At 37.5% G+C, this 21,347-nt stretch overlaps 1 protein-coding gene across 1 annotated transcript; it reads right to left on the bottom strand.

Annotated features, from left to right (window-relative positions):
* Positions 1-1,842: 1,842 nt before the first annotated feature.
* Positions 1,843-18,950, bottom strand: il17ra1a (interleukin 17 receptor A1a). The gene is made up of 11 exons (XM_041781082.1): positions 18,787-18,950; positions 15,523-15,547; positions 14,732-14,878; positions 14,484-14,605; positions 13,797-13,923; positions 12,738-12,785; positions 12,513-12,658; positions 11,997-12,071; positions 11,830-11,911; positions 8,469-8,579; positions 1,843-8,394 (listed from the first exon to the last, which is right to left on the bottom strand). Exons 1-11 carry the CDS (start codon positions 18,895-18,897, stop codon positions 6,953-6,955), a joined length of 2,436 nt encoding a protein of 811 aa, XP_041637016.1. The 5' UTR covers positions 18,898-18,950; the 3' UTR covers positions 1,843-6,952.
* Positions 18,951-21,347: the final 2,397 nt, after the last annotated feature.

Raw genomic sequence — 21,347 nt, 5'->3', positions numbered from 1 at the left:
GGAATCATAAATATTTACAGGGGTTCCTTCTTGATCTGGAGTGGTAAAATAATCGTATGGACACCACACTCTGGAGGGTTATTTGAATAAACAATCAGTCATAACAAGCCACATGCCTGTTTGTTGAGAGGTAAATGAGGCAAAAAATTGGGTCTCAAACTGTGTGTAGCCAGACTTAAAGAAGCTCATATTTTCAGGTTATCAAAGGAAGTGACCATATTTGGAAAAGAGGGTGGAGCTGAAGCAGATCATGGGCTTGCTTCCTTACAGTCAGGCATTGATGTTTGATTTTTACAAGAATCAAATCAAAGAATAAAAATATTCAGCAACAATCATATTCCACAATGACCATTCCTCCTTAAAATTAAGAAACTTAGGTTCATCTTTTTTAATGAATAATTGATGACTTCTGCAGTAATGAGTTGCTGTGTTGAAGTTTGCAGAGCGTCACAGAGCAGCTGCTATTGGTGCAAAATGTCTTCTTTCTTTTTCCTCTGTCTTAAGAGGTTTGGTTTCCTCATGACTTCTCTATAAATATCTTGCCAAAGTGTTTTCAAAGTTCTATTTTATACTACTTTGTATGATTTCCTCGTGCCAGTAACCTGCTAAACTTTGCATATATATCGTGCGCTGTTTTAAGGCTTTCTAACAATCTTTCTTTGTATTTGCACATGAAGCTTATCGCACACTTTAACCCTTTGTTTACTGGTAAATGAAGGATATTTGGCCTTTAAGCTGCATGAACAAGCACAGAACATGAACACAGTGAATCTACCAAAGGCTTTACGGACCTGGACGTTCAGACGAGCCAATCATGCGACGTCGATGTTTGATAAAGGTGTGCAATGCTAACTCTCTTCTCTTACCGGGGCTTTCCTTTAATTCTGATTGTTTACAGGGAAATAACCATGACTACTGTTTACAGACAGGACTCCACCCGTGCTGTTGATGTGCTGTTTATCTGTGCTGATATAATCCAATCAATGTGCTGTAGATGTAAGACGGATCATTATGTGGTTGAACTCAAATAAATCTCAACAAAGCGTACTGAAATCAGTGGAGTCTTGGGTCTTTAATAAGACAAGATGTCTTTAACTAGTAACATTGTTCTGTGGCCTTGTCTTCTGTCTCTTACGCTAACTGGTAGTAGACAAGTCTGGAATACATAGATGCCGCCGGGGTCGCTAGCTTCCATTGGAGAGTTTGCATCACATGGGTGCCACATTCAAAACGTGGAGTCGCAATCTATCCACATTTAAAATGCTCATAACTCACTGAAAAAACAACCAATTTTCAAGCTTTCATATCAAAAGTCTTTTCCATAAGGTTGCAGTGAATCTGAACGTATTGCAAAGGCCATTATTACATTTTCTACACAGCTTATCCCGCTCTTTCAAATTCTTATTTATCAAAGAAAGTCCTACTTGTAACTTGATTTCAAACCCAATGTAAAATGACTGTTTTGTAAAGTGTTTTGAACAGAATATGTTGTGGTGGATTTCAAAATGTATTTCTGGAGACTATAAATTGGTATCAGGTAACCAAATGACATCAAAACTATGTGATACTGGATTTGCATCTTTATTTTTACAAATTCATACAAATAAAAATAAGAAAATTAAATATAAAGTATACAGTTATACATAATATAACATGACATATCCAATGATACAAAAATAGAAAGTATAAACTTTATTTATACATATTTGAAATACAATTTATTTTAAAAATGTATTTAAAATTTCTCAAAAAAAATAAACAGTTTAATTCCATTTTGTATTTTTTGTATTTTTATTTTTTTTATCATGTTTTACAAAACAAAACCATTCAAAAATGGTCAAATATTTTAATTTCATATATTTGTCTAGTATTTATTATAAAACAATGGTAAAATAACAATTACACCAAATGTATTTTTGATGTTTTTTAAATGAAAATCTAAAATGATATGGTTCACATATTAACACTTTATTTAAATGTAATCTTTCAAAGCTTTAATACCAGGTTAACATGACAAAGTTTAATTTCTATTTCACACTTTTAAAGAGAATTTCAAACTGTTAGAGGACAGGATGGTGCAGGAGAAAGGGTCAAGTTAGTTATGTGTATTGCCTAACTTTGCCCCTGGAGCCATAGGCTCACAGTACATAACAATTTGCCATTTTCTATGAATTTTTATAGGAAATACAAATGAAACCAATGGACTCAGTGTGCAAGATTCATTCCAGATCCAAAAAAATGCACCCAGAAATAACAGACCCAGTGCAGAAGATCTCAGTGAAAACAACCTCATTATCACTCTCTCTCAGTCCTATTATATGAAATTAACTCTCTTTCCATTCTTGTTTTGCTCCCCCTGAAACTGTCATCTTTTCTTTACTTCCTGTTGTTTCTGCAGGCTCTTTTTACGCCTCCTACTTTTCCACAGTTGTGAGCTTTTTCATTGGCAAACCTGCAGCCTTGGGTCAGGTGGTTTCTCCACCGCATCTGTAGCATGTCCTGTCGGGCTGCATCTTTGGTCTTGTGTTGCTGACCTTGTTCATGACCCCTGCTGCTCTGTCCCATTTACCATACTACTCTCAGTACCCTTTCATTACAAAGTGAAAGCAGAGGATTCTTTTATTCAATACTCGAAATTTAGCCAATATTCCTTCCGTTTCTCTGTATCTTTGCTGAGATGTTTTATGCTTTGATTTGAGTCCATCTATGGTAAATTAAATTGATTGGACATGGTTTGGAAAGGCACTAACTCTATTTGTGCTACTTTACAGTGTGGAGGAAGTGATGATTAAGAACAACAAACTACTGTTTATTGGGTGTCTAGGAAGGCTGAGCCACGCCACCCTTTAGAGGAAACTCATTTTTACTGTAATATGATTTTTTCAGCTCCTACATGAAGCTCATGAGAGTTGGAATGCAGAAGGGCGGGTCAGGTGGAAGGTTTGTCTTTCTGCTCAGCTCCCTCTGCACCACAACACTCCAGCACGATGTCACAATACCCTACAGCTGCACTACAGTCATATTAAACCACTTCAGAATGCATCGTGACTCTCAATCTATCCGTTAGCTTGGTATGCAGTATGCATGTTTGAGTGTAATTTTCCCTCTCTGACAGCTGTGCTTTTACTCTTTCTATTTTCACCCATCATGTCAGCACAAAACATTTCCTTTATGTCAGCTTAACAGAAGAGAAGAGTCAGATACTTCCAACACTTTGTGTTCAGTCCCCAAGAAGCAGAGAAAAAGATCTTTTATAGCTTCAGTGTTACATAACAATGTTCAAAAATCATCCAGGTTGGCTTCACAACTGAAACAACGAGCTCGCAGAAGGCTCAGGGGAAAAGAGGAGCTGCAGGCCTCTAAAAATAACCACGCTCCTTCCACTTTCTGCATATTGTTTCAAATTTACAATCCGGCTTCTTCGCAGGATCTGAATTTTCACTTTCCAATCACTGCAAATCCAAGTATGGTTTTGGAATCTTTTGCATATTGGACTTTTACCCAATATTCTAATATTTCAGATAGTGGATTTTTGATTTTCATGATCTAGATTAAAACAAAAAAGATCTTTAAATATTGAACTTTGTATGAGATGTAACTAGAATACAAGATGTTTGACTTTTTCAATTAAAATCACAGAAAAAAATAGGCTTTTTCATGATATTCTAATGTTTTGAGATGCACCTGGATATCGCTCATAGAAAGGTAAATTTGGACTTGTGAAAAGTTGCTTTTTTGTCTTCATAATATTCAAGCCTTGCACCTTCCATTATAGGTAAATCATCAAATATAAATTCATTCTTGATATATCCATTTTCACTTGTTACAAATATATATAAAATACAAATACATACAAATAAAGATTGATTGACAGCTGCACTTCCTCAAGACACAATCAGACCCTAAGTGAAACTGATTCCATCATTTCATCTGCTTCAAAAGTCCAACAGTTTCCTTAAACAATGTCTGAATTTCCATGATCAATCCCTGCCAATCCAATGATCCATTCTAACAACACAAAATGAAAAAATCAATCTCTATAATAAAAAACACATAACTGATTAAATCAGCCTCCTTGAATTGTAGTGCATACTTTGACTCCCATGGCTGAATCTTTAACAGACATGTCTGTTACTGGCAGAGTCAATAACATAGAAATCAGGGCAGAAGACTGAGCCAGTGAGCCGATGTTAAAAACAATCTGTGGTATTAGAAACTTGGTGAGAAAGAAAAACAAAGATAAAACATTCACATAAAAACAAACTTGGACTTATGGGAAGTTAATTGTTCATTTTGATACTTAAGCCTTGCATCCTCCATCCTGAGTGATAAACTGAAAATTAAGATTGATTTATCTGCACAATCTCAAGCAACAATTAGATGCTGAATCTAAAACAGAGCACAAATAAGTCCATTCTTTTTCCAGCTGCTCAAATAATCAAACATAGTCTTTGCAGTGGACCAGCATTTGAGTCCGGTAAATGCATGATCCATTCAAGAAATACATGTAGATAAAGTACAAAAAAATACATGTCAATAAAAAGCAAGCAAATACATTCTTTAAAATCATGGCTTTGTAGGTCTTCACTTTTGATCATAAAAATATTTTTAGCACTTTCAAAGGCACCTCCAGAGCCTGACTGTCAAAACAGCATGCAAGTGTCAGATGTTGTGTTGCATCCCGCAATGCCTGACGCTTACTGTCCACATCACATCCATTCAGTATTTAAATTTCTGCACTGCAAACTTCAGCCCTCCTCTTAGAGTATTTAGTGCTCTTATTTTGAAGGAGGTGAGATAGAAAATTGGTGGTTTGTATTGATGAACAATTAACAGAGGTGAACCATGGGCTCTATTTAGTTTCAGTATCAGATATAAAAGTTATTTACCTCCTGAGATCATATCTTGGCCTTCCTTCAACAAAAAACAAAATTCAAATACTAGAATTTTTAAAGTAAATTTCCTGAAATTGCCATTGAAGTATGCTTGGAATACTAAAGGAATTTGCTTTGAAATTTTTGTAAAATTTTGGGGGATATATTTGTATACCTTTGGAATATCTGATTTCAAGTTTTGGGGGAATTTTGGTTTTAAATTTTTCTAACAGTGATTTGTGTACATTTTTGTAAATTTTATTGGAAAGTTTTCACAAGTCCCTTATTCCTGAATTTTCACGGATATTTAAGGGAATTTGTTTGGGAATTTTTCATAATTTATTATGGAATTATTTGGGAATTTATTTGAGATTTTTCTTTTTATTGGAAATTTGGGGGGATTTCTCTTGGTAATTTTCTTGAATTTCATTAGAAATTTGAATGACTTTGTTTTGAAATTTTCCATAATTTATCATAGATTTTGGGGTAATTTGTTTATGAGAATTTGATAGGAAATTTTGGGTGAGTTCCCTTACATATTTTCTGAACCATTATGTAAATTTGAGGGAATCTGTTTGGTAATTTTTCCATAATTTGTTGTGAAATTTTCCAAGGAATTTATTTGGGAATTTGATAAGAATTTCTTTTGCTGAAATTAGCTTGAGAATTTTGAATTTTCTTTTTTATAAAAATTGTTAGGTTTTTCAGAAAGTTTAACTGAAACATTTATGGATTATTTGAAGAAATTTGGGGTATTTTTATGGGATTTAATTGTTTTTTTCAATAATCAAAGAATATTTTGGTAATGTCTTAGAAATATTTGGAAATGTAGGTGGATTTTATAATGTTCAGAAATCTCTTACATTTTCAAAGGAAAATTTTCAAGACCTCCTGAGCTTTCATTGGAAATTTAGTTCAAACTTTGCCTTAACAAGCTCCATTGGTCAATCATCAGAAAAATTACAAAATCATTCACCTTTTCATGACTGACACCAGTTCTTCCTGACTGAATGCCCCCTCATAAACTGACTGAAACTCAGGGAAGTTGTATCTGCAGAAATAGGGGCTTCAGGAGATGTGTTGTGCTGTTTGTGTTGGAGCAGAATTTTTGGCACTTTAAAACATATTCTTTACAAAATAGGAAATAACTATTATGTGTTGTATAGCAAGACAGGCCAACTGTCCTCATGCAAACATCCTCTTTTGGTGAAAACTACTTCCTGTTCTATTACTTCTGTTCTAAACAACTTCCTGACACGGCTGAGCTTTTAAACCTAGTCAAGTCAACACGCTGAATCATGCTGCAATGCTCAAAAGCTGTTAGTACAATAAGACAAATTTAAGAAACTGATTTGTTGCAGATGCCTGCTCACACTGTTTGGACATGTTGTGTAGGTGGCTGATTTCAGCTGAAGAGAAATATTCACTTTGCCAACTGGAACATGAAGTTTCTGGAAGGTTTGAGTCCTGGAAGTTCTTAATAATCAAGATGTACCTTGGCTTATAGGCAGAAAGGAATCTTCTTCACAGTCTTTGGTTTTCTTGGATTTTTGCTTGGATTCTACCTGACCAAGGTGCAGGTCCTGTCTTGGAGGTGGTGAGACCGTGAGGGTACGAGTGATCTATTAAGACTTCGAACAGGTTCAGAGAATACTGGTTGGTCTCAGGGTTCATGACCAGTCTAAGCCATTGATTACAGTTTAGATGTGAAGACATCAATATTGAACCTGAGCCACTGGCTTGTCAGACTGCAGAATATTTGGCATGATCTTACCCCAAGGCCATCTGGGTCCCATCAGGGCCCTATTGTAAAGATTTTTCTGATTTGGGGACTTTTTTTTTGCTTTATTTGATAGGACAGTGCCTAGAGTGGGAAACTGGCGTAGAGATAGTGGGGAATGACTTGCAGGGATAGATCCACAGGCTGGACTTGAACCTGAGCCAGGTTGGACTGTAGCATTAGTCTATGGGGCGTGACCTTACTGGTAGGCCATGTGTCACCCATCAGGCTACAGCTGCATCCTTGCAGTCAGTGAAGGTCTACTTAGAATCATTTTGGTTGACTCATGACTGTTGCATCAGTTCCCCTCCGCCTGTTCATCAAAGTACCTGAGATTGTCCTGAAGCAGCGCTTCCTGCAGCCCCCTCAGAGCTGCCAGAGGATCTTTAAAGGGGGCTTCATGCTGGGATGAGATTTTGGAGATGTAGCCCTGATCTGATCCACTGATTTGACCCTTTCCACCAGACTCCAGAACATCTACCTCCACAGGCTGGCATTGGCTGATTACCGATCCAGGTAAATATTCACTCTGTGTGTTGGAATGAGAGGATTCTGGAGGGTTTGAGTCCAAGGAATTCACGAGTGCCAGGCTTGTTGGGTGTGGCTGTGAAGAGATTTGGCTCGTAGGTAGGAGGGAATCCTCTTCGTTGTCCTCTGTTGGAGATTGGCCTGAGGGTTCTACCTGTAGCAAGGGCCAGTTTTGCCTCAAAGGTGGCGGCATGTTGAAGACAGGCTCAGCTGAGTATACAGAATCTTGAATGAAGCTCTGGGGGTGGTCTGTCAAGACTTCAACCAAGCTTGAAGGATAATGGTTGACCTCAGGGTTCACTAAAGGTGTAAGTTCAACCACTGATGATATCTGGTGCTGTGTGTTGAGTTCAGGTGTAAGGACATGGACACTATGTCCACCTTCATTGATTTGTATGTCATGGATGTGGACAGGAGGTCCACCTCTGATCAGAGGAACACACTCCAGGACTGGAGGGATCTTCATTTGGTCAAGGAGATGCTTCGACTCAGCCATGACCTCCTCTTCAGCATCCATGCACTCCCTTTCAAACCAGTCAGGGTTTTCCAGCTGGTAGGCCCGAAAGATCTCAATGGCGTTCTTCAGATCCCCACCGGAGTCACAGTTGAAGTAGTCATCCCCACTGATTCCCTCAACATGTTTGACATGATCAGGCTGATACTTCTCCTCATCCAGGATACGGAAGTACAGCTCCTCAAAGTGCTTCATGAGCTTATATTTTATCCCGATGTCAAACACTGATGGCACATCTTCTTCGCTACTGATGTCATCAAAGTAAGCCACCATGTACTTCCCATGCATCCTTGCCTGGTGCATGTCAGGAAGGAAGAGGTTCAGAAAAGGCGTGAGCATGTCATCAGTTGGAGACAGAACATCTTCCCTCAGCTGCACCCGTTCCTGACCGCACATGGCTCTCCACTTTGCCTGGACGCCCTTGGAGCACAGCACCAGGATTTTATCAGAGGGATTTGTTAGCTGCTGCCGTTGCCACTCGAGCCAGCGAACACGACCCACCATGCCAACTGAGGTAGTGTCCAGCAGGTCTACCAGCACCTTGGTGCCACACTTTGCCTGGAGGAAAGCGCAGAGCTTGAGCACGATGTCTCTGTAGAGGCGGTGGTCCTGGGAGTAGATAACCAGCACTTTGGGAGCCTGTTTATGCAGCTTTATCTTCTTAACTCCAGGTGGTTCTGAAGGGTCATCACTTCTGCCTGCAGGTCCATAAGGAAATGTTTGTATTTGGAAATTTGATCAAAATAGAGGAAGAGGTGTATGTTTGACTAACCTGTCTTCTTGCAAAGGACAAATGCAACAGCGACGGCCACCAAACACATCACCACCACTCCCAATGAGACGAACGTGTAAGGGGGGACAGCAGAGGAATCTGGTGGCGTTGCTGTGGACATCAGAATACAGAAATATGAAAGCAGTGTTTCTGTTATTTCTGCAATCAAGCTAAGACATTGATGGTCCCAATGAAATATTCCTGTTTGCAGTCATTTGATCCTTGGGACACAATAAAGTCAGATGGCCGCGGGAAGTGAAGAACAGTGATTAGAATCAATGTAACCACAGGAAAGTTAGTTCACTAAAGCTCTAGGTGGATCTACATGCTGAAGTTATCATCAGAAAATTTCTACATTCATTGATTATGATCACTGCACTTCACAAATGAGTGATTTTTACCACAGGTTAACTGATTTATCTGGTGTGGAGGTGATCCATGTCACTAATGACTTAGTTCTGCAGACATCTACTACATATCTAGACAGATGAAGGGAGGCAAGAGTCTAGAGGAGTCTAGCACTGAGCTAACATGCTAGCTGAGTCACTTCAACAGTTTTTCCTCCCTTGTTTTGCCATGAAAATGCTTTATATGGAAATGCTGACATACTATTAAGACAATACATTTGTGAGATAATGGTTAGATTGACATGACAACTGGGGCCGGGACTGGCCTGTATGCAAAAGGCAAAAATAGAATGTTTTATAGACATTCAATGATGATATCATCTTTAAAGGCAAGGATGGAATGTAATATAGACATTTTAGGAAGACATCATCTTCAAATGCACAGATGGAATGTTTTGTAGAAATTAAAAGGAAAGGATGGAATGTTTTAACGGAAAGCCTCATCTTCAAAGGCAAGGATAGAATGTTTTGCCATCCTTTTACATCTAGAAAACATTCTATCCTTTCCCTTTGAGACAAAGTCATTTCTGAATGGCTGCATTATCTTTGAAGGCCAGGATGTAATGTTTTTTAAACATTAAAGAATTACATCATCTTCAAAGGCAAGGATGGAATGTTTAACAGACATCAAGGATTACATTATTTTCAAAGGTAAGGATGAAATGTTTTATAGATATTATCGGATGACATTATTTCCAAAGGAAAAGATGAAGTGTTTTAAGGACATTAAAGGACAACATTATCTTCAAATGCAAGAATTGAATGTTTCTGGGCATGACCAGGTTTTTCCATGGAAAAGGATCTAAGGAATGGTTGGAATGTTCCATAGACATTAAAGGATGACATCATCTTCAAAGACAAGGATGGAGTGTTAAACAGATGTTTAAGGATGGCATCATCTTCAAAGGCAAGGATAGATTGTTTTAAAGACATGAAAGGATTTCTAAAGGCATGGATAAACTGTTTACAGACATTAAAGAATGACATAATCTTCAAAGGCAAGGACGTAATGTTTTACAGACATTGAAGGGCATTATCTCAAAATGCAAGGATATAATGTTCTTTACACATTAAACATCATTTCCAAAGGAAAGGATGGACTGATAACTGATTTATTACCATATACAGTCCCCACCAAAAGTATTGGAACGGTGGGCCCAATTTCTTTATTTTTGCTGTAGACTATGAACATTTGGGTTTGACATCAAACGATGAATATGAGACAATAGATCAACATTTGAGCTTTTATTTCCAGGTGTTTAAGTCTGAATCTGATACACCACTTTGAAGATATTATTTGTTTGAACCCACCCATTTCTCATGTGAGCAAAAGCATTGGGACACATGGCTGAAGGGTGTGTTTTGTTGCCCAGATGTGTCCAAAGACACTGACTATTCAAACAATAGACAGTGCTAAATGTGTACGCTCAGTTTCAGATTTGGGTTTTGTCTGTGCAGACTGCATTTATAGTTAGAGGTGTAAACAATATAAAAACCAGAGAGCTGTCTATGGGTGAAAAACAAGCAACTGTGAAGCTGAGAGAAGTAAAATCAATCAGAGCCACTGCACAAACATTGGCCATAGCCAGAACAACCATTAGGAATGTCCTAAAAAAAAAAAAAAAGAAACCACTGGTGTATTAAGTAACAGATGTGAATGGTTAGACCAAGGAAAACAGCCGCAGTTGATGACAGAAACCTTGTGTGAGCTGTAAAGAAAGACCCTAAAACAACTGTTAGTGACATCAGCAACAACCTGGTGCTGGTGAGTGAAGGTATCACCATCTACTGTTCACAGAAGACTTCATGAACAAAAAAGTACAGAGGCTACACCAGAAGATGCAAATAAGTCATTGGCAAGAAGAACAGGAAGGCCAGGCTGGCATTTGCCAAAAAGTACAGAGATCACCCTCAAACATTCTGGGACAAAGTTTAATGGACTGATGAGACAAAGACAAACCTTTACCAAAGTGATGGAAAGAATAAAGTTTGTAGAAAGAAAGGATCTGCAGATGATCCCAAACACACAAGCTCATCTGTGAAACAGTGGAGGTAATGTCATGGCTCGGACTTGCATGGCTTCTTCTGGGACCGGCTCATTAATTGTCATTGATGATGTAACACATGATGGCAGCAGCAACATGAACTCAGAAGTCTACAGAAACATTTTGTCTGCCAATTTATAGAAAGATGCAACCAAACTGATTAGGAGATCCTTCATCATGCAGCAAGACAATGACCAGAAACACTGCCAAAACAACAAAGGAGTTCATCAGGGGCAAGAAGTGGAAAGTTTTAGACTGGCCAAGTCCGTCTCCAGACTTAAACACTATAGAGCATGCTAAACAGGAGACTGAAGGGGGACCCCCCCCCCCCCCCAAAAAAAAAGAGCACAACAACTGAAAGAGGCTGTGGTGAAAGCCTGGAAAAGCGTCAAAAAACAAAAGAATGCAAAAGTTTGGTGATGTCAGTGGGTCACAGGCTTGATGCAATTACTGCAAAATGATTTGCAACTAAATATTAAGTCTTATTCACTTTAATCTGCCTAAAGTATATCTGTTCTAATACTTTTGCTCAAAAAAATGCTGTGTTCCATTACAAATAAAGCCATCTTTTAAGTTGTGCATCAGACCCAGGCGTAAATACCTGGAAAGAAAAGCTGAAATGTTGATCTATTGTCTCATATTCATCTTTTGATATCAAATCCAAATGTTTTTAGTCTACAGCAAAAATAAAGAAATTGGGCCAACTTTTCCAATACTTTTGGAGGGGACTGTATCACAATTGCATAATTTGTTTTTCACATTTTAGGAAAAAACAGAGCTAATTCATTTTGGTCTGACCTCGTTTTTTTCTTCTTAAGTTAAAATCTTGTGACTGAAGCCTCCAGCCGCTTCCCTCCTCAGCTATAACAGAACAACAGTAGTAACGGTGTAATCACTGGGATTACTTACGTTTTGGATCAGCAGGACAAATATCCTGTGTTCTCTTTGAACGAGCACAGTCCTGACCACATGATGGAAACAGTGGTTTAATCTGCAGTGAAGAAAAGTCATGATAACTCTGAGGTTTAATGTGATAATGCAGAGGTAAAGTTTACATCATGAGGGATCAAATTTACCTCAACATCAAACTGGCAGCACGACCTTGGCCACCTTTCGAGGTTGAATGTTACATCCAGGGACGTCTGGTTCATCTGGAAAGCAAAAAGGTCACAAAGGAAATAGTGAGGTTCTAAAGTTTGGAGCGACTTGACATGCATCTTTATTAATCTATCTACATTAGGTTTTTTAGCACTTGAGCAAAGTCTTCATAACCTAGCAGAACAGGATATTCATTTAGAAATAAACAGTTAAATGCATGATAATAGTATTCCTGGATGAAGTATACTGAGAGGCTTGTTAAACCACAGCATAAGGGTATGAGACAAAGCAAAGCCTCCTGGGCTACACTTAAACCTATCTGGGCTAAAAACTAGGCTAAGGTACAAACACAGGAACTTTTAATGAAGGGCTGCAGTCCCATTTTGGGTCAGACCACTGAAATGGAAAAATACATCCTTTCACAGCAGTATTTGACCGTGCAAAAGGATGTGGAATTAAACCATGTTTAACTGTGCAGAACACTGTGTTTTTACCCTGGATGCTCTGGTAACATTTTTGGCTGTTGAGCAGCGAGCAATCACGATGTACTCTTCACAGAGCACGTCAGGACTGAAGCTGACAGTCAGAGCTGATCCTTGTTTGTCTGCAGAAATGCTGATATTTGGCTCCCACATACTTCCTGCCACCCAGACATGAAAACATGTTAGTAATGATTGACTTTATTAACTCCATCACGAAGACTTTTAAAAATCACTCACCTTTTTCAATGCAGAAGTGGGTCATCTTCATGCTGGAGTCTTCACAGCCTTGTTAAACCAGATTTAAAATCAAATATTAACTCCAAAAAACATCTGACATGAAACCCACATTTAAAAAAAGTTAGAGCACTGTGCATAATGCAATAAATGCAGAATGCAATAACAGTGAAATCTCATAAACCTATATTTTATTCACTATAAACAACATGTTGAAACATTTTACCATTTCATGAATATTAGCTCATTTTGAATCTGATCACAGTAAAACATCTGACAAATGTAGGGACAGAGCCATATTTACCATTGTCTAGCATCCCCTCTTCTTTTAACAACTTTCTGATGACTGATAGGACATGAGGTGACCAGTTGCTGGAGTTTGTAGGATACTACCTGATCAACACTCCTGGGTCTTCTTTGCTGGATTTTTCCTTTTAGGCTTTCTCTGATTCACACCTGTTTTTAATGCAGGGCCACCTAAGGGCCCAAAGAGTTCAAGCATCCAATACTGACCTTCAGCCCTCCTGTACAGAGACTTCCCCAGATTCTCTCAAACTTTTGATGATGTTATGAACTATTGATGATGGGATATTTGAAGTCTTCACAATTTGCTACTGATAACCTTTTTTGTTGCGCAGATTTTAGTAGCAGTTTTACTCAGATTGGTGAACCTCTGCCCATCTTTACTTCTGAGTGACTCTGCTTCTCTAAAAAGCTTCTTTTATACCCAGTCATGTCACTGACCTGTTGCCAATTAATGCAAACAGTTGCAGAATGCTCCACTGGCTGTTTTTCATTAGTACCACTTACTTTTCAAGCTCTTTGTTGCCTGGTCCCTACTTTTTTGAGTTGTGTTGCTGCCACCAAATTCAAAAAGGGCTGATAATTTTCATAGTATAACCTCAGTTTCAACATCTGACATGTTGTGTATTTTCTACGGTGAATAAAAAAAGGGTTTATGAAATTTGAATATCATTGCATTCTGTTTTTATTAGCATTTTACACAATGCCCAAACTTTTTTGGAATTAGGGTTGCAAAAGGGCATGGTTAGTTAAACTCACCAGGGACGGTGATGACTTTGCTGACATCGTAGTGGCTGTATTCTAGCTCTGGTTTGGGGATGTTAAAGATGGAAACTCTGTACGTCTGCCCGGGGTCCAGCACCAACATGTCAGCAACAAACGACCACTGAAACACAATAACTACAGTTTAAGGGATTTCAAGCTGTAACATTTGCATAGGCATGTACACTGTAGGCATAGATTAGGTAAATGTCAGAGAAGCATAAGGTTACAATATTGGTTTGATTTACGATCAATATGTGGTAAGATGAGTACATTGTTCATTATTTTTTGGTAATATTTGGGTAAAACTTACCCAAACTACAAACCACTGAGCTTCAAAAAAATCCCTGTTTGCCTTTTTTTTTTTTTTTTTTTTTTTTAAAGATGCAGTATGTCATTCTGCCAGCAGAGGGCTCTCAATCAAAACAATAACAAAATATGACATCAGACATAGCAAGGAATTATAGGAGTGAGTCTCTGCTACTCTACTTAAACCACCATACTTCCCTGTTCTGATGGTTGCTTTGACCTTCAGTACAACGTTTTCATCATGTCTACATACACTGATGCTGCCATGTGATTGGCTGCTTGGGATAATTCTGAGAAGAGTGTACCTAATGAAGTGGTCAGTGAGTAAACAAGCAAAGCTGTGGTGTCTGAATATAGAGCTTTAATTCCTCTCACCTGCTCCCGTGCAGATGTCCTCCCAGGCAGAGTTTTACTCAGGATGTATCGAACGCAGAGGTTCTCATTGGTCGGTTCCACCAGGACGTGTAACTCGGTGGCCTTCAGGAATGTAATACTACCTGTAAAGACATAACTCAGGTCATTATTATTATTATAATTATTATTATTATTATTATTATTATTATTATCATTACCTTTCTAATTTATTTACATTGGGATGATTTACTGATAGACCATTCAATTACCATCATCCTTTAGCTTCCACTCAGCGAGCAGCATCGGCTGCAGCTGACCCGCCTCGTCCATCCTCGGCTCCCAAGAAACCTGCAGCTGCTCTGGAGCGGACGGAGTGTAGTTATGACTGACCAGCCAGCCGCTGTCCATACAGTTACCTAGAACAATTACAGAGACAGAACAGGGACATGATCCTTAAACAGCGCTCTTTAAACCCGAATGATATCCATTTAAAATAATTCATTAAATCAATCAATCAATCAATCAATCAATCTATCTATCTATCTATCTATCTATCTATCTATCTATCTATCTATCTATCTATCTATCTATCTATCTATCTATCTATCTATCTATTTGTCTGTCCATCTATTGGTCTATCTATCTTATATGGATGGTAGGTAGGTAGCTAGCTAGCAATTTAGGGAGGTAGGTGGGTGGGTGGGTAGGTGGCTACATAGGTAGGTAGCTAGGAAGCTAGGTTGGTGGGTTGGTAGATAGGTAGATAGGTAGGTAGGTAATTATGTAGCTAAGTAGCTAGGTATCGAGGTAAGTATGTAGGTAGGTAGCCAAATAGCTAGGTAGGTAGGTGGCAAGGTAGGTGTGTAGGTTGGTAGGTGAGGGTAACCAAGTAGCTAGGTAGCTAGGTGGATGAGTAGCTAGGTAGCAAGGTAAGTAGGTAGCTAGGTAGATAGTTTACCAGTTCATTTTGTAAAATGATCAGAAATGGAACCTGTAATCTCAGTTATTACATGCACATCAACATGACAACAATCAAAAGTTAATATAAAAGTTTACTCACTGACTTCGACTCTACAAACCAAACCCTGAAACACAAAACACAGAAAAACAGAAAATTATCAAAGGGAAATTATTAATCAGGAAATGCAGAATCAGTGGTCCTAAATTTTGGTCTGGTGCAAAAACAACTAAGAAGAAAAAACAGTAAGAGGCTAAAAGTGATACTTTCTATTTTTTATTTTATTTGTTCTTTATTTTAGCAGGGCAAACCCACCACTTAACGCAACACTTAAAGCAGTCCTACCCCATTCAGTTCTAGACCTTTGCTTTTTTAAAGTGATCCAGCTCTGAGGTCTGGTTGTACAGGCTGAGATGTTTATAGATTGGAGAGAAGTCAGGAGAAGTGAGAGATTTTACCAATGAGTGCTCTGTAAATAAACAGAATACTGTGCAGCTTTCTGCACTGACTTAACAAGGGCCAGCCAACAGACCCATACAGGTCACAATGATGAGTATGAAAACTATCACCAGTAATATGCTGTTTAAGGTACTGTTGGCAGTACCTTAAACAGCAGAAGATAAAATATCTAAAAGCAGTATAGAAGTATAGAATAAAATATATAGGACACAAAAAAGTTAATAGAGAGGTGGAGGAGCTGGAAGAAATCAGAGTGGACAGACAAAGTTTAAAATCAGTGACAGCTCCATTATTGAAGAAATCACTCAGTGAAACACCCCCAAAATAAAATCATCACAATGACCTTTAAAGAGCTCACTCAACTAAAAACAGAGGTCTTTATTTCCTGCTGTTTTTCATTTTTTAAATTCTGACTTGATTTAAACTGAATTTTTAACCACCAGTAAAGGGTTAACTCATTCAACAATAATGTTGAAACTGTCACTGTTTATTTTTAAGAATATTTAAATGAGTCTTTAACATTTTAGTCTGAATCTATTTAATAGCTTATTAATTATCCTGTTTTTTCCTATTGTTATGATTTTATTTACTTCCACAGTAAAAAAAACAATAAAAGTAAAAAATGAGTAAAGTTTTCCATGAACTCTTTTTTCATTTGAGTACATCTTTTTAAGTAATACATGTTTATACTTTTTTTTTTTTTTTTTTTTACAGGATTTATGGTTTGAAGTTTGTTTTGGAGAACATGTTTTAAGGATTTGATTTCAATAATTTTCTTGGAGATTAAAATAAAGTATTGTTTAACATATTTTACATGTTTCAAGCATGTTTATTAGGGTTGTTTATTACTACATGATTTTTACTGTGTGTGATTCATCTGTTTTTTTGGTTTGTTTTAAAGTATTCTTCAGGCATAATTTGAAGTACATGCTTTCATATACATGTTTTTAAGTACTTGTTAAAGTACATGTTTTAAAGTAGATAGATTGACTGAAGTCCATGTTTTAAGTACTTGTTATAGTATATACTTTGAATTCCAGGTTTTAAGTACTTGTTAAAGTATATACTTTGAAGTCCAGGTTTTAAGTACTTGTTAAAGTACATGCTTTAAAGTCCAGGTTTTAAGTACTTGTTAAAGTATATACTTTGAATCCCAGGTATTAAGTACTTGTTAAAGTATATACTTTGAATCCCAGGTATTAAGTACTTGTTAAAGTATATACTTTAAAGTCCAGGTTTTAAGTACTTGTTAAAGTATATACTTTGAAGTCCAGGTTTTCAGTACTTGTTAAAGTATATACGTTGAAGTCCAGGTTTTAAGTACTTGTTAAAGTATATACTTTGCAGTCCAGGTTTTAAGAGCTTGTTAAGGTACATGCTTTAAAGTCCAGGTTTTAAGTACTTGTTAAAGTATATACTTTGAAGTCCAGGTTTTCAGTACTTGTTAAAGTATATACGTTGAAGTCCAGGTTTTCAGTACTTGTTAAAGTATATACTTTGAAGTCCAGGTTTAAGTACTTGTTAAAGTACATGCTTTAAAGTCCAGGTTTTAAGTACTTGTTAAAGTGTATACTTTGAAGTCCATGTTTTAAGTACTTGTTAAAGTATATACTTTGAAGTCCATGTTTTAAGCACTTGTTAAAGTATATACTTTGAAATCCATGTTTTTTAAGTACTTGTTAAAGTATGCTTTGAAGTCCATGTTTTAAAATACATGCCTTCAAGTTTGCGCTTTTAAGTAAACGTTCCAATTAGCCTACATGGTTTGAAGTACATTGTTCAAGTTCATGTTTTTAAATTTATGCTTTTCAATCTTTTTTCTGTTTAGTGTACTTTTGAAGTTCATGGTTTATAGAGTTTAGTATGCTAGTTAAAGGAATAATTCAACATTTTGGCAAATTCCGTAATTCCTATAGTCTTAGTAATAGTTTTGTTTCCTTTAGTTGTCGGTGCAAGCTGTTTCTAGATCTGGGGGGACTGTTAAACCAGCTGTACCGCTAACATGATGTTAGCAGACGGAATTTTTGCCTTCCCTCATCAAACTCATCAAATACACAATCCAACAACTCCAAAACACTCTCGTGGGCAAGATGTGACCTGCACATTCACCACGCTTTGAAATAATCATGGAACATTACGAGATGGAAATGTTTTAAAGTTAAATGCAACTAAAGGAAACAAACCTATTACTAAGACTGTAGGAATTATGGCAATGGGTGAATTCTCCAAAATGTTGAAATATCCCTTTAACAACATGATTTTTAAGTAAGCTATGCATTTAAGGGGCATATTTTGACATTAATGTTTGTGATTTTGATGCTTTTTGGTGCATTTTTCAAGTATTTTGTTTCAGCATATAGTACATTGTGCTTTTAAATGTGCCTTTATTTCTGAATACATCATCTCAAATTTAAACCTCAGATATTTTACACATTCACTGTATTTCATAGTAAAAGTTCTACCTTATAATAAAGTGTTTTCCACTCTAGGTTTGGGATAAGTGATATATTCTGTTTCTAAAGGCTTTCAGAATACATTGGTTTATGGATGACAGCTGATTCGCTTGTATTTTTTTAAACATTAACACATCACGAAAAAAAAATCTGAATTATAGTAATGATCGTTTCGTTTTCAGTAATTTCCACCCTACCCTTTCCATGTAGACTATGACGTTTCCTGTTGGCTAGATAAAAATGTCTGGGTCGTATTAATGATCGGTTTTATCCATAAATAGTCACAAAGATGATAGAGATGATAAAGAGAAAAGACAGGTTTTCTCAAACATTAAATCAAAGTTTGAATCAATCCAAAGTGAAAGTTTAAAATATGTCAGAAATGTCCTCGTTCTTCCTCGGACAGAGAGCTCGTTGTTTTAGATCCTATCAGCCCAGATGAGTGTTAGCTTACCTGTCGGGAGCAGGTGACAGGAGTCCGTTCGGAGACCCTCAGAGAGACGGACACCGTCAGGCACGCGCACAGACACACATAAACAGACGATAGAAGACGAAGAGGAGCCATTATGGACAAGTTTGATGGTCAGACTCCATCAGAGAAAACATTAGACTGAAGAGACTAACTTCCTGATCGATATGTAAATCACCTGTCTACTTTACAGTAACTGACGTAACAATGCGTTCAGGGAGCCTAGGAAATCACAGCATCGAGGACGTCGAGTCTGTTAAATAATAAATAGATAACGTCCAAATCAGAGATCGACAACACGTTTACAACGTGTAAACCTAATTTACGAAGGTCTGAAACTGATAAATACAAGGTTTAAGAATATAATATATAAACTGATGACCGCATTAGGAGCATGATCCCAGTTTAGACTATAAAGCCTCTCTGATCAGTGATTCACGACTAGAGGATTTTTCCCCCCACAGTCTTCGAATGCAACAGTCTAAATATACACTTTGAAGGTGGATGTTGAGTTTCTCACTGATCTTCATCCTGATAACACAAACATGTGAAGCTACGTGGGCTGAAGGTTTAGAGTGTGAATCGTTGTCTAACTGTGTCAGCATTAGAGAAGCAAAAATCCCCTCTGAGGCAGTCTAAAGGAAACATGGTTATCAGTCAGGGGAGAGTGGGGTGATTTGTGCCAACGGGGAAGTAGTGTCACCCCTCGTTTCTAGAAAACCATAGAAGAAATTGGTCATGTGACCACATATTTTTAAAGAGCCATCCATTTTACTCATTCTGCATAAAAGTGATACACATGACATGAGAGATTAGCACATTTTAGCTCAAAAAACTGTTTTTTGCCTTTCAAAGTAAAATTTCTATGATCAAGATTTTTTGATTGCTGTGTCTGAACAATTACAGACAAGTTTGAAAACATTTCACTCATGTTTTAGTGCTTCAGTAGGCTACACAATGAGTCTATACAGTTAGCGTGATATTAGCTCTAAACTGCTGGATCATGCTAGTTTTTCAAAATGGTGGGGCTGGGGTGATTTGTGCCAAAGGGCCTGGGATAAGTTGTGCCAGTGGCACACCCACAAACCCAGACCCACAGACACAACCAAACCCTGAAACCCACACAACCAGACCCAAATACCCACAAATCCAGACCCACACATGCAGACGCACACACCCAGAGACAAATATCCAAGACCAACAGACCTAGACCCTAAGCCACACACCTTCTCACCCAGTCCCCCACACCCAGACACACACCGACACACCCACCCAAACAAATCCACACCTAGAACCCAACAAAGAAGGGCTAAGAACTGTTGGAGAAGTGAGGAGATGGGTATGCCTCATAAGTGTTTGATTTACCTGCCATTTGTTTAATTCAGCTAACACTGATTTCAGTTTTGAGTTTGCACCATGTTATTAAAGAGCAGTTTTATTCAGTTTTTAAGTGGCCGAAGTCACAATGAGATGTTCAGAAATCAGCCTAAATCACTTTATTCGTATATGTTACATAGTTGACAGACAGCGTTCTATATATGTCAACAGGCATCTATTGCCAAAGCCTTTTGGCCTGAAATGATTCATAAATATCATATAATGTGTATTTAGGTTTTTTGTGTTTTCCCAAAAACTAGAAAATATGACTTATGCCAATAGTTTAATAGGGTGATGATATCTAAATAAAACTTAAAAAAGTAATTTTGTATTGAATTTGTCTTGCTTTTATATACCATTACACTTTATGAGATTAAAATGTTCTGTTTTACTTCAATAATCTTCAATAATGACTGGCACAACTTACCCCAACGTATTCTTCCCAAAGGCACAACTTACCCCGCACCAGGAGCAAGTTGTGCCACGAGACCACTTTTTTTTCTTAAAGCTATATTTCTTAAACAGTTTATTTCAGATCCAAAGTTATTGATACACCACATCCTGAAATATATGTACATACTTAAGTTGGAGGCATTACTGTCATGGCCTCACTTTAAAGTCACTTTGAGTAAAAACCGGCACAACTCCCCCCACTCTCCCCTAATGTGTAGATCAGAGCAGGAAGCAGAGGAGGATGAGGACGGATTACAGAAACACTTTCAGTTTGACACAGCTGTGGTTTCACGTTTTCACCACCAGGGGGCAGAAGACGCCTTCACTGCAGCAGGTAGATCCTCAGTAATGTTATTCAACAGTTCGCCTAATTCCCTCCTCTGTGACCTATGAAGGTCAGATTTTTTTATATCTGATCAGGAACCTTTAAAAGAAAAAAATTAAACTAAACAACATCATCATGACTTCTTGTAAAAGTTGATTCTGAACAGGAAACTGCATAGATAAAACAAAGAAAGCAGCCAGTGTTGACTAAAATCATTCACTAGATAGATTAAAGACTAATAAAAACTTTCAACACATTCAGAAAGAAAACACATTAACCAGGAATAAGATGGAACAAGACAAGAAATTCTGATGAATACTTTAGAAGATTTAAAGCTCAAATCAGTTGATCCATCCATCCATCCATCCATCCATCCATCCATCCATCAGTC

Source organism: Cheilinus undulatus, linkage group 23 (assembly GCF_018320785.1).
Source record: "Cheilinus undulatus linkage group 23, ASM1832078v1, whole genome shotgun sequence".
Classification (NCBI taxonomy): domain Eukaryota; kingdom Metazoa; phylum Chordata; class Actinopteri; order Labriformes; family Labridae; genus Cheilinus; species Cheilinus undulatus.
The sequence above is the reverse complement of the archived record's forward strand: the minus strand, read 5'-3'. Positions and strand labels throughout refer to the sequence as shown.